Source organism: Acomys russatus, chromosome 30, assembly GCF_903995435.1.
Source record: "Acomys russatus chromosome 30, mAcoRus1.1, whole genome shotgun sequence".
NCBI classification, from domain to species: domain Eukaryota; kingdom Metazoa; phylum Chordata; class Mammalia; order Rodentia; family Muridae; genus Acomys; species Acomys russatus.
Window position 1 is genome coordinate 7513386 of NC_067166.1, and position 14439 is coordinate 7527824.

The 14439-nt window shown below is 47.0% G+C and overlaps 1 protein-coding gene across 1 annotated transcript in view; it reads left to right on the forward strand.

Annotated features, from left to right (window-relative positions):
- Map3k1 (mitogen-activated protein kinase kinase kinase 1) overlaps positions 1–14439 on the forward strand; it is a 78978-nt gene that overhangs the window by 1665 nt on the left and 62874 nt on the right. The window contains exons 2-3 of the mRNA XM_051172264.1: positions 13445–13495; positions 13635–14380. Coding sequence (XP_051028221.1) covers positions 13445–13495; positions 13635–14380 — 797 coding nt within the window. The remainder of the gene's footprint in view (positions 1–13444; positions 13496–13634; positions 14381–14439) is intronic.

Below are 14439 nucleotides of genomic sequence, written 5' to 3' on the forward strand. Positions count from 1 at the left end.
GATTCTCGGTTCATTTGCTGTTTTGATAGCAGGACCATATAGTCTTGACTGCTGTTGCTCTATAGTAAGACTTGGTATCAGGAAGTGTCGGTCTTCCAACTTTCTCTTCTCATGATTGTTTGATGCGTGTGTGTGTGTGTGTGTGTGTGTGTGTGTGTGTGTGTGTGTGTGTGTATCTTCTAACCTATTTCATTTTATGCATGTCCTTTTTATAGTTGACTCCACAGCAAAGCCCTCCATTTCGGTCCTACGTGAAAGCCATCTTTTCCTCCCTGTGTAGATGTCCTGGCTTTGTCCTTCTGGGACTGCCATGATCAGCAGGGTGACTCTTTCTGGAACTGTCTGGAATCAATGCTGGTGAACAAAAGGCTCTCTGTAATGGTTGTGGATTTTCCTTCTTCCTCAAACCTGTTCTTGAGCCAGATCTCTCCTCATAGTATTGTTGTTTTAAACTCCTAGGACCTTTAAGATAATTATTCTAGCTATGATTACTCTGGTTGAATTGTTTAAACTTGAACTGAGCGCATTCCTTAATGACAGATTCTTCAGGATGTTTCCCATGTGTGTATACAAAGCATGTATACAGAGACCAGTATAATTCATAATGGTAAAGGTATATACATACAGTTTTAGAATTATGTTATGAGGGTCATAGAGACACAAACGTGCATAGATACATATTTTCACTTGTAAGATTCTACATATAATGTCTTTTCTAATTGATTAAATGCGAAGTCAGTTTCAGTTTCCCCCACAAAGTAAAATTTTAGTTCAAGCCAACGAAAGAACTTGTCTCTCCTCAGGTGTTAGGGTGTCTATGTCAATTTTTTTTATGGTGTGAAGGACACAAGTCCCTCAATACCCTTCCACTGGCTTTTAAGAAACCCTGAAACTAGCAACATCTAAAGTTCTCATGAGTCTTTGCATGTGGCAAGAAAGCTGTCCTAGCATGAGAGACTTGATAGTTTTCAAGCTTTCAAGCCAATATGTATTTTAAGAAATCATTCTAAAAAAAAAAAAATATCAAGGATTTTCCTATAAGTTAACAGTAAGCAAGAAAAACAATGATAAAAACAGACAGAGTGCTGGTTGTGCAGGCTGCAAGCCTGGTTTTAAATCGCTTCTCCACACTGTGCAGGGCCATGAGAAGGCAAGTCTGGGAAGGTAGCTTGTTAGAGCTTGGATGTTGAACGTCCACCAAAAGGCCCACAAGCCAAAGGCTGTGGCTCCAGACTGCTCCTACTGGGAGATGGTGCGACCTTCAGGTGGAGCTCGGAGGAGCCTCCATAGGTCATTGCAGGACTACTTTGGCAGGAACTGTGAAATCCTGCCCCCTTCCTCCTCCTCTTCCTCTTCCTCTTCCTCTTCCTTTGCCTCCTGGTCATGAGATCAGCAGTTTCCTCTGCAGTGCTTTCTTTCCCTGCCACTACCATCAGGCACCCTTCCCCAAGCATAAAAGTAACGGGTCCTCATAATAAACTTTTTCTCTTTACAAGCTAAAAAAGCCATGTTTTTATTTGGTTGGTTGGGTTGGGTTGGTTTTCTGATTTGTTTGTTTTTTCCGAGACAGGGTTCCTCAGAGTTAGCCTTGGCTATCCTGAAACTCACTCTGTAGACTAGGCTGGCCTCGAACTCAGAGATCTGTCTGCCTCTTCCTCCTGAATGCTGAGATTAAAGGAATGTGCCACTACCCACCAGCTGCCATGTGTTTTTTAAAATAGTGACAGAAAGCTGACTAAAGAAAAGTGTTGCTAACACACAGGAGTGGATTTATAGACCAACATGAGCAGGTTCCAAGAGGCTGTTTATGGCAGGTTCTTTGTTAAGGCAGAATTACAGAGCACACAGGGGCTCCAGCTTTGTACATGAGAAGGCAATTGAGACAGGGCCCAGCCAAGGATTCTGGGTGAGCACAGCAGAGGCTACTTCCTCACATGACCCCTGGCAGAGTGCAAGGCCCCAGACATTAACATCAGACAGGCAATATTATAATACTGTGATGAAAATGGGGAGACTGGGGCAGAGAAGCGAAGACTGTCTCAGAAAACGCGGAGAACGCTCGGTTGCCTGCGTGGGGAGAAGAGATCCTGAGACGGCTCAAATCTCAGACCAGTCCACAGGGTGAATGGACTCCACTTGGGAAAACAAATGAGTGTCATGTCATCCACCTGATACAATGAACACATTCATACAGACCAGTGGTTCTCAACCGGTGGGTCGTGACCCCTTTGGGAGTCAAATGACCCTTTCACAGGGGTTAGTTAAGACCATCAGAAAACATAAATATTTATGTTACAGTTCATAACAGTAGCAAAGTTACAGTTGTGAAGTAGCAAGAAAATAATTTTTATGGAGGCAATCTACTTTTGACAAATTACAGAAGCAAGACAAAAATGAAGAGGACATTAAGAGTCACAGCAATCATACAAAGGGTTAAAATCTTCTCCGTGCTACCAGTGCCTCCCTAGCCACACAGAGTGGGCCAGGGAAATGGACGTGGGAAATGCTGCCAGCAAATCCAACAGGGACTCCCAGGGAAGGGCAGTGCTGGGCTTTCACTGAGGACTCAGTGGGTTACACTATTGTACCATTCCTTGCTTAGGGGATCATGAAAAGCTATGACCAAGACTGAGCTTCTTCAAGTCACATGAAAACAGCATCCAAGGAAGGAAGAAAAGGCCTGAAGGCAACAGAGGTAGAAAATGTTCGCTCTAAGCGGCTGTCCAGCTGCCAGGAGTCTGTCTGTTGCAGATAGGACTAGGCAGGCCACCTGAAGGCAGCCCCCTCCCTTCTGCCACTGTGACTGACAGGGAAACAGAGGAACTGAGGCTGGGCCTAAACCCCACCAAGCAGCTCACATCTGTTCCAGGGGCTGCAAAGAAGTTTCAGGGTGTCCTGGGGCTCCTCTGTCATAATTCAAAAGGAGCCTAACATTGATAGTTTGATAGTTTGATTGGTGGGTTTGTGGCAGCACTTCCTAAGGATTCTGTCACCTCAATACTGGGATCCTGGCACATGACACTTTATAAACATGACAAAATCCGAGGTCAGCACAGCGTCTAAGATAAATAGCAAACCAGGTGTTGTTAATGCAGGGCCCGGACCAATAAGTAAAGCATACCAAAGACCTCAAAGCCTTTAGAAGCCCCCATCTTCCAGTCAAATGACATATGGACATTGTGCCGGAGTATGTTCTAGAGTTGACGTCATCTGTTTGGATGAGGCAGAGACTTCCATTCTGATTTATCATGAAACAATTCAAAATGGTGAAAATTAAAAGCCATTGAAGGCAACTCATATATTTAGAACAACTGAGTTTTAAGTGCACTGGTTTAATGTCCCCACTAATTAGCTACCATACTGTAGTGTCAGCTGGCTATCTGGTCATGGGGAAGAGCTAGCATTTGTAGAGGGCTTTGCTTCTGCACTTTTTTTTTTTTTTTTATAACTGTGACTTTACAGATTGCTGTCTCCTCTCCTACTCTGAGCTCCCCCCAAAGTAGACAGTGATATAGGATCCTTGTTGACTTGGAAAGTGACAGAAACTCTGGAGAAGTGAGTCAAAGAAGAGAACCAAGAAAAATCTGGCTTTCCAAACTGACCACCACTGTGGGTGATTGGAGCTTAATCCTGCTTGGCGAGAGAGACAGAGGGAGAGAGGGAGAGAGAGGGAGAGAGAGAGAGAGAGAGAGAGAGAGAGAGAGAGAGAGAGAGGGAGAGAGAGAGAGAGAGAGAGAGAGAGAGAGAGAGAGAGAGAGAGAGAGAGAGAGAGAGATCTGTAAAGCATTGCAGAACACACCCCCTGAATTATCTCACCCACAGGGTGAAGGGACTAGCACACACTGGTCAATATTTAACAGCTAGCTCTGGGAGAGGGTGGGGGAGCTCTGGTCTGCAGTGGGTGCCAATTTCTGCTGTGTTTATGTTCCTATTAAAGGCATGTTCAAGCTACCCAAGTGGTAGCTCTAGACTTGGAATTAGGAAGAATTATCTAGTCTTGGATCTCATAAATTGGTACCAGCCACCTCTGGGCACCATCACAATTCCTATCACCAGCTGGAAACTGTGCAGGCAGGGTATGGGGCCACTTCTGGCTCAGAGGCCAGAGAGATGCAGGCACCACCATGGAACCAGCTGTGTGTGTGTCAGAGTGGTAGTATGGGTGAGAGGGAGCAGACAAGCCTCCCATGGTGACCATCCTTCCCCATGGTAATGGTGGGTGAACCATATGTGTCCCATCGGTATGAGGAGCCACTGTTAATCATGGAGACTCAGGTACCACAGCCCACTTGTCACTGTGCCACGTTCCTATTGCCCTAAGAAGCTATAAATCTCATAGCATGTGAATAGACAAAATTACATTGTATTATTTCAGGAAGACTGCCATATCAAGTAGGTCCAGATATTCAAGTAATAGCTCACGACTTCAGCTTTATTCCTGAGAGTAAACAGTTGTCTAGGAACCTGCCCTCCATCTGTACATTTAGGGATCCTTTTGTTCTGTGACCATTGTAGCCATCTGTATCCAGATGTGCTGTGTCTCTAAACCACCGCTCGTATACTTAGTTGCAAGGCATCTTGAGATACATAGTCCCTAGCAAAGCAATTAGTTGCTTCCTAGTTACAAGTGCCTGGTAGTGGATAGAGAGAAAATCTTATGAGCAGCTGTCTCTACCGTACTTTTTCATAGAGCATTTATACTAAGATATGATTTTCTAATTCTTTTTACAGTAGATTTTAAGATCCATAGTAATTTGAAAGTTTTATCTTTGAAGTTTATGTCTGGTCAGATTTTTTTTCCCTCAAATAGGTTTGGTTAAACTTTGAATTTAGGTTAAAAAAAATAAAAACAAAGTGTAGTATCCTGTTCGCCACTCAGAGGGTTTTTTGATAAAGAGCTTCTTGGTATAACTTTTACTTGAGACCCTTAAGGAGCCAGTAGGGAATTATATGCACAGCGAGAAAAGGCCTTTGAAGGGGCTCATGAGTGTGCGTGTGTCTATTAAGAAAACAATAGCAACTAACTCCAGAAAGACATCAAAGCAGCTTTGAGGTGGAAACAGACTATCTAAGTTCAAATCTTACATCTTCTAGTTGCCAGGCAGATGAGCTTGTCTGAGTTACTTACCCTCTCTGTGTTTCATCTACATCTGCAAAATGGAGGTGATTACCGTGCCTTCGTCATAGGGTTATTATGTAGATTAGCTGTTAATAACACGAGGCACTTACACTGTTCTGGCACACAGTAAGTTCTCAATAAGCATTTATAATTATGTCTAATAATATTTAGCACCTGCTCTCTAGAAACTTCTAGAATCTTCTTCCTTTATGCTTTGAAATGTGTTTCGTGATATAGACATCTTTCTTCGCTAGGCTTCTATTCCAAATGCCCGCAGCCTTTTGTCTTTGTGAACCACAGTACCACCTGAACCCCAAGCCAGTTTTCAAGGTTCAACTTCCTTTGGTGATGCCCCACCCCCACCCCGCCCCACCCCACCCCACACACTCCCACTCCCTTCCTCCCACCCCACCCCACCCCGCCCTCATCATCCTCATTGGCTCCAGAGGCCTCTCTCCCATCCTCTTGCAGAATGAATTTCACACATATAGGTTCACCTCTGGCCTTCCTCCATCAACAGTCCCAGGGGTTCCGGAAGTGCAGCTTTACGGCCTGAGTTCTCCACCCTTCATGTTCCTTAAGCTTTCTCAACTTTCTGTTTTCCTCCTGTGGATCCCTCCTCAACGCGCCAATTATCCTCAAAAGAGGCCATTAAAGGGCTGGGGGATTGCTCAAGTCACTAAAACGCCTGTCTCACACGTGTGAGGACCTGAGTTTGGTGCCTAGTGCTCAAGGACAAGCCAGGCATGACTGTAAATCAAGTGCTGTGAGGGTGGGGTGGGCTGGGGTGGGGGGTAGCTATTCCTGGAGTTCATCGGCCAGCCAGCCAGGCCAGATCAGGAACCTCCAGGTTCCGTGGCCCTGCCTCAATAAGTAAGATGAAAATAATAAAGGAAGAGGTCTCATACCCTCTTCTGGCCTCCCCAACAAGCACTAGCACACGTTACCCGCCCTCCCCCCCGACACACACACACCTATGCACCCCACATGCATACATCATACATACAGAAGAGATAATTAGAGTACATATCAATAAATAAATGCGGGCCCAGGGTTCACTCTCCAACACCACAAAGGAAAATAAACCACAACGATGAAATCCATTTCTTTTTATGCCAACCTTAAAATACTTGGGAGGCAGAGGTAGGCAGATTGCTGTGAGTTCGAGGCCAGCCTGGTCTACAAAACAAATCCAGGACAGCCAAGGCTATATAGAGAAACCCTGTCTTGGGAAAATAAAAAATAAATAAATACATAAATAAATAAATCCTATTTTTTTTCAAAATTGAATTTACAAATTTTGCAAATGCAGCAATATCACCAGGACATTTCCTGTTAGTCAGCGGTGGGAGGCTGGGGGGCTAAGGTTGGGGTGACTGAAAGGCAGATCCTAAGAACTTGTAGATGGTGTTTTGTAGCCACCTACATGAGCTCCTATTTATTGAGTCTCTGCTACCTAGAAACTTGGGGGTGAGGAGTGGGGAGGCGAGTGAAGATGGTGAAGAGGCAATGCCTCCCCACTGAGGGCTGAAAGCACCTGGCAATGTGGGCATGTGAACAAGAGATCCTAACACAAGAAAACTTTGTGAGTTGCCCCTGGCAACAAGCACTGTCTTATTTTCTCTACTCAAGACCCTAGAACAGGGCCGTGCCCTTAAGCCAGTGCCCAGCCATGCCTCTCTCAGACCTGGGCAGAGGGAAAGTGCACGTGGCCCGCTGTGCATCACAAATGTGGAAAAGCAAGTTTATGTAAGGACACCTTCTTCTCACTCAGTGCTGGCACACAGTGGTGGCTCTGCATAGCCCAACACCCGGAGCCCCCACAAGCCCCCAGGGAACTGTTATTCCACATACTCCCCTAGAACATGAAAGGACCAAGGTTGGAAGATGTGCTGCTGCTGCTGCTGCAGCTGTTACAGAATATCAGCTTGTAACCAAGTGGGGTCACACTGGTTGAATACTCTATCAACTTGCCAAATTCATCCCCTAAAATAACAGGAAGCTAGTGGAGTCTGGGACAGCAACGTGGGGCACTCTACTCACCTGAGGGTCCAAACTCTTGTTTCTCTCTGTAACCCATTTTGTGAATTCCCAAAACTATGCACATCTGTGCACCAATGCTAAGGAATGGGGCTGGAGAGGCGGCCCCACTGTTGAGAGCACATCCTGCTCTTGCAGAAGACCTGGGTTCAATTCCTGGTACCCAGGAGGCAGCTTATAACCATCTATAACTCCAGCTCTAGGAGATCTACCGCCCTCTTCTGGCTTCCACAAGCACTGCACACAGATGGTGCTTATACATGCAGGCAAAGAACCCATATACATAAAATACAAGAAAAAAATCTTTTTAAAAATGCTAAAGATCATTTTATAATATTGAGAGATATGTATATGTAAAAATGTATATTTGTGTAAGGTAAAGCAAAATATATGAAGTGTGTGGCTATTCTACACATTGATAACTATGTGTCTGAATTGCTGGAATTGCATATGCATTTGCATAAAACATTTAATAGTATTCGATCTTCAAGAAGTTTTAATAACTATTTAATACTTAAATAATTAGTATTCAAATGTTTACTAGCCATGGGCTTTATATTTTAAACTTACCTTTGCCTTTTAAAAATACTATAATAAAGTAAATTTAAATTAAAAATAAAACTAGTGCTTTATTGAATTGTTTTAGTGGACTTAACATAAATTATATAAACTGTAATTTGAATTAAGGGGGGGAAAGCCAAGAGCTTCAGCATCATTTTACACACCTGGGCTTGGTAGCGCATGCCTTTATGCCTCCAAGCACTAGGGAGGGAGGAAAAAGATTGCACAGGTTTGAGAATATCCCGGCTTACGCAGTAGTGAATTAGAGGCTAGCCAGGACTATATAGCAAAATGCTGCCTCAAAAAAGCTAAACACCTTTCATTTTTAAAGTTCTAAAATTATGTCTGACTATACTCCTCATCCGAGCACTGTCAGCCCATCAATGGAAAACCCAGATGTGTGCAGCTAAATACACTCAGCACTGGTACTAGGTCATGTCAGTCATAGCAAAACCTAAAGTTGCACAGTCTTTACAAAAATATTCTGTTCCAGTAAAAGCCTGAGGAATGCATTTACTGTTGGCTCATATATTAACTCTATGTTGTGTGGGATCTACTCTCGTAGTGCTGCTCTGCCCTTGACAGTGTCAGGAGGGTGAAGGTTTGGGGGTGAGGTAGATTTAGTTTCTGAAGGTATTTTCAGGAGAATAGGCTCCCATGGGAGAAAGCATGAAAGAACAGGGAGCTGATGTGTGGCTGGAACCACAGTGAGAACTGAGCAGTTGGTGGTCGAAGGGGAAGGTACCGAGATGATGTGGAACCTTGGAGTTCCATGGGGGTAGGAGCCACGGTCTTTGATCTCTGAGGTATTCCTGTGCCCAGTGTGGAAGGATAGATTCGATACTCCATGCTGCATGGACTGATGAAAGAGTCTGAGGAGAGAGACCAGCATCACAATGACAGTCGAGAAAGGCACACTGACTGCACGTGTTACTAACGCATCTGCTGCGTCCTGTTTTCTGCTCATGAACAGGTGGATATGTTTCTCATACACCGGCATGCCTTAATCGGCATTCTGAAGTCCGTAAAACTCACTGGCGTTAGATATGATGGTTCCAAAACTTACAGCAGCCCCAAGCTTCATGTGCATCTACAGTGGTCCTCAGCCTACCTAATGTGGTGACCCTTTAATACAGTTCCCCACCCCATCATAAAATTATTTCATTGCTACTCCATAACTGTAGTCTTGCTACTGTTATGAGTCATAATGCAAGTATCCGATGTACATAATCTGATAAGTGACCCTTCTGAAAGGGGTCACACCCCGCAGGTTGAGAACCGCTGGTCTAGAGGGCTGGAGTCTGAATTAAGCTCTTTGAGATGTTCTATAACTATAAAATGCTCACTGGACATGGTAGCGCAAGCCTTTAATCCCAGCACTCAGGAGGCAGAGGCAGGCGGATCTCTGTGAGTTCGAGACTAGCCTGGTCTACAAAGTGAGTCCAGGATAGCCAAGGCTACACAGAGAAACCCTATCTTGGAAAAACAAAAAACAAAGAAAAAAACAAGTATAAAATGCTCATAAAATAAAAAAGTTTAAGCTAAGAAGAAAACAAATGTCATTAGCAAGATTTTGTGTACTATTAGAACTTGCACTTACATATTTAGGGTATAAAATACATTGTTGAAATTAATTTTACTGTTTACTTACTCTTAAGTGTAATTAATAGAAAACTAAAATTGTCTATGTTGCTTGAATGTGTTTTACATTATGGTTTATTAAACATTATTCTTCTAGTGGATACCAATATTGCATACATTTTGGCCTCAAATTGTGAAAAACAAGAAAGAAAGAAAGAAAGAAAGAAAAAGGCACCCACAAGGCATGATGACATGTGCCTGTCTTCTTGCCACCTAGAAGGGGGAAGACAGGAGGATAAACAAATCTGAGCCCACCCTGTCTCACAAAACCAACGAATAAATCACCTTATACCAACAACCAATATGGCTCATTCAAACGATTTGAAGACTCAGGGCAGGTTAGAAAGGGTGAATTTTTGCTATGAGGGATTATTATATTTAATAAATTTCCAGCCTAATATGGTGGCCCACACCTTTAGTCCCAGCACTTAGGAGGCAGAGGCCAGTCTAGTCTGCATATTGAGTTTCAGGATAGTCTGGGCTACCCAATGAGACCCTGTCTGGGAATCAATAAATTTCCCCTTTGTTCTTAAATTTAAAACTTCCTGATTTGACTGGTTTTCACTATCATAAGATTTAGTTTATGGATTTTTGGGTTTTGGGGGGTTTTGTTTTGGTTTTTTGAGACAGGGTTTCTCTGTGTAGCCTTGGCTGTTCTGGACTTGCTTTGTAGACCAGGTTGGCCTCGAACTCACAGTGATCAGCCTGCCTCTGCCTCCTGAGCGATGAGATTAAAGGCCTGTGCCACCACGCCCAGCTAGTCTCTGGCTTTATTACAGTGCAGGTAAATGCACGAAATGTCTTTAGCTATTCCTTACACAAAGGAAGCCATATGCTTACATGTGTCTTAGTCATTTTACTGTCATTTAAATAACAGGGCTTTGCTTTGATCAGCTTGCTGGTTTGGGGTTAGGATTTGGTGGTGGGGCCTTGTGGTGTTGTTGTTGGAGCGGGACCTCTCTTTATACGTCCATGTGACCTTCTCACAGTTCGCCCTGCCTGCAAGTTGCATTGTCATTAAAGCTAGTAAGCATAGACACTTGCAAAGTAGATTGGTCTAAACAGGAACACTCTCTACCTCACCTGTTGGACAATCACAACCTTAACCGAACTGACAGAGAACGCTCTCCGTGTCTTGACCTCACTCATTCTGTGAAGCACTTAGTTTCAGTTTTCATCGGAACAATTTTCACTCTTACTCACATCTTATTGATCTAATAGTCGATTGAACAACACCTTATTAAATTTCCCAAGAGCAGTTCTAATAAGTGTAGCCGGGTTTGACAAGTGTAGTCACTGGGTTCTCATGGGCCCTGTACCTCACCTAGTGTGCACAGAAGTACATACAAGGCCACGCTAACACAGGCCGCGGGTATTTACTCTGCTGTGGCTCTCTTCGGCATGTTGCGTGGCACACCACCACACCAGTCACAGCTAGAGTGTGCGACTGGATGGACTAGTCATGTCTAGTTAGGAAATTTGTTACTTTAATGTCACCCATGCCCATAGATGACTTAAAACATATGGAATCACCTGAGTAATACAGTCTGGGGCGGGGGGAGGGGGGGCGGAAGCATAAAGAAAAAAGATATAGCTTCATTCTTTTTTTTTTTTTTAATTCTTTTTATTTACGGCGTGCGCGTGTGTATGCTGTGTGCGCAGGTGCCCAAGAGAGCCAGGGAGAGCATCAGGTCTCCTAGAGTAGGAGCTACAAGTGGTTGTGAACGGGGTCCTGGAAACCAAGACCAGGTGTTTTGGAAAAAGCAGCAAGCACTCCCATTTATCCAGAGCTGGCTCTCCAGTCTCTCCAGCCACTCATCCTTCCCCACGGATCTCACAAACAAAGCTATGATGAAAACACGTTTACAGACCTATGCATCTGAAAGTACGTCAGCCAGCCTGACAAATAACCACTAATACAATTACTTGTAGGTTAAAACATTTTATTGTTAAAACAATCAGCGATGCCCCTGAGAGGAAGAAAGCACCCTGCGTGTGCAACGGAGGCGCTGAGCAAATCCGAGCGGAATGGCATACGAGCTGAAATACCCTGCCAGTGCACACACCTTTTCTTTTTCACATCGTGATATTTATGCGCAATGAGGAAACGCCTGCTGTTTATATCCTCCAAGTGAACTTGATGTAGCAGTCAACTGTGACTTAGGCCATTCCTGGCAGCGCTCTGTGGGAGCCGTGACCTGAAAAGCTCTTTGGTAAAAGTTACCGAAACTGCCACAGTGTTCCGGAAGTCACTAAGTTCAAGTCCAAGTGAGAATGGAAGTCATAGCTGAGGGGAAAAATGGAATCAAATGAAGGCAAATTAAGGCCTGCTATTTGACAAATGTTTCTGCAGCCCAAAGACCAAGGTGGAGATGAGGGAGTGAGGGGCCCACTTAATCCTCCTTAAGACTCACTAAGTTGGGTAGGAACCTACCCAGTTAACTGCTTTCAGAGAGGACTTTAACGCATATAGCAGAGAGCACACTTCCTTAGTCCTTTTATTATTTATCTCGGAAAGAAAACCGTGTGTCTATGTGTAGGGGGCACAGTGACAGCAGAATATGTCTATAAAAGAGGACAGGAAATGGGATTCAAACCAGCAGAAAAGGCGGAGAGAGGTAGCATTTAAAGTTCTCCACAGACTTAATGTGGTATGTAGACCAGAGACCTGTGAGAAGTCAACGGTGCTTCACCTGATGCTCCCGTTTTCAAGCAGTTCAACCACTGTACAGAGAGGCAAACGTCACCTTTTGCTGAAATCCCACTTTTTTTTTTTTTTTTTTTTTTTTACTTTGCTATGTTCAGGCCAAACTTCCAAAACTGGCCCAAAGATCGAAACTAAGGCTAAGAGCCTGCCCTGCCTCTTCTCACTCACAGGTACCGCACTATGAGTGTGCCAATTTAAAGTTTATTTTATTTTATTTTTTTTATCTCAGCAGAAACTGGGAAAGCTAATCCTTTTCAATTTAGGATTTGGTGGGTGTGGCAATCTAGGAAGACCTGGGAAATAACTACTATTTTGGTTTGGATGTTATGCTTGTCTACCATTAAAGGAGCATATAATTATAGCCTAAATGTAGACCTGGATCTTGAACGACTAATCTAAACGTTCAAAACGTGTACCTTTTAATGTAGCCATCGAAAGCTATAGTATACCAGATGTTAGGGCACTGTGCAAAACACTGAGCTTAAGCCGAAGTCAGGGTTATTTAAAAATCCCCTTTTTATCACCTTGCTCTCTGGCTGACATTATGCACCTGAGGGGAGGTCTTCATTTGATCTATTTTGGAGACGTTAATAACATGAATTATTTTCTAGATAGTGCAGGCTTTTGTCTACATGCAGGAACGCTCTCCTTCTCTGCGAGAGGAAACCCTTCTTGCCCCTCCCCCACGCCTCATGTCTTAATGTTTCACAAAATAAATCCGGAGATCCTGGTTCGGAGAGATTGGCTATTCGAGACAAAGTAGCTAGAGGAAAAGTAGGAGTGGAGGCGAGTGAGCTACAGGGGACAGGGCTTCTCTATCCTGTTGAAAATGGGTCGAGGGGGCTGCGGGGGTTGGAAATCACTAATATGTACCTAACTGCTTTTCTATCCCCAGCACCCTCTCTGGAAAGAGACTCAGGCAGGGGAAAGGCGAGGGGACGCCATATAGGAGAACCTGGGAGCGGCGGGGGTGGGGGACCCGGGAACCCGGGAACCCGGCCTGTCACCTGACTGACTGCCAGGAAGACGGACGTGCAGCTGGGAGCATCTGCAGGGGGTGGGGAGAGACCTGGGGGAAGGCGGCAGGATCCAGCGCTTCCTGGCACGGCGCTGGCTCCTTCCCCAGTCGTGCTCTCCCACTTTCGGCCAGAGCCTGCCTCTCCAAGAAAACTCTGGCCGAGACCCGGGTTGGTCTCTTCTGCGTAGCCGGTGGGAGGGGGAAGGGTGTCCCAAGCCAGCGGCTTCAGATGTGCACAAGGTAGTACAGGAAATCTTAAGTAGTGTTATTTGTGGCACGAGGGCGGGACAAGAGGTCTGCTTTCCTAAGAGAAGACTTCGCGTCCCTCCGGTGAACGCCAGCCTTCCGTGGGCCGCAGGCGATAGTCCTGGGCGCCACCTGCGCGTCGGGCGCCGGCCGAACCCGTTCGGTGTGCGCGGGGGCAGGGGGGCGGACCCCCCACCCCAGCTCCCGCTACTAAGCGCGTGAAGTGACAGGCTGTGAGAGTCCTCCGGCTTGCGCCCCCTTCCTGCACCACCGACTCCAGCCCCACTTACTGCTCGCTCCAGGGTGAGCGAGCTCCGGCCGAGCCGCGGCCCCACTCCGCACTACCTGGCCGCCCCGGGGGGTGCCAGCCCACAGCGCCCCGTGCGGCACCCCCCGCACAGCCCCTGCCCTCCCACCTGCGCCGCGCGCCCGCCGCTCCGCGCTCCCGGGCCGGGCGGCTCGGCCTCGCTCGCTCCCGCGCACTCGGCGCAGAGCGCGCGCGCCCGCCGCTCCGCCCGCCCCCCGCGCTCTCCCCGCCCCCTCCCTCCCCCGCAGGCACGAGCGAATGTAGCCCGCGAGAGAAAATGGCGGCGGCGGCGGCGGCGGCGAGCGATCGCGCCTCGTCGTCGGGATTCCCGGGCGCCGGGGCGGCGAGCCCCGAGGCGGGCGGAGGCGGCGGAGCTCTCCAGGGAAGCGGCGCGCCCGCGGCGGGCGCGGGGCTGCTGCGGGAGTCAGGCAGCGCGGGCCGGGAGCGCGCGGACTGGCGGCGGCGGCAGCTGCGCAAAGTGCGGAGCGTGGAGCTGGACCAGCTGCCGGAGCCGCCGCTCTTCCTCGCCGCCTCGCCGCCCTGCCCATCTACTTCCCCGTCGCCGGAGCCCGCCGACGCGGCGGCGGCAGGAACGAGCGGCTTCCAGCCCGCGGCGGGACCGCCACCCCCGGGAGCGGCGAGTCGCTGCGGCACCCACTCCGCGGAGCTGGCGGCCGCGCGGGACAGCGGCGCCCGGAGCCCGGCGGGGGCCGAGTCGCCGGCTGCAGCGGCCCCCTCCGGGTGAGCGGCTGGGGCCGGGCCGGGCGGGCAATGAATGAAGCGAGCACAGCGCGCGGCTC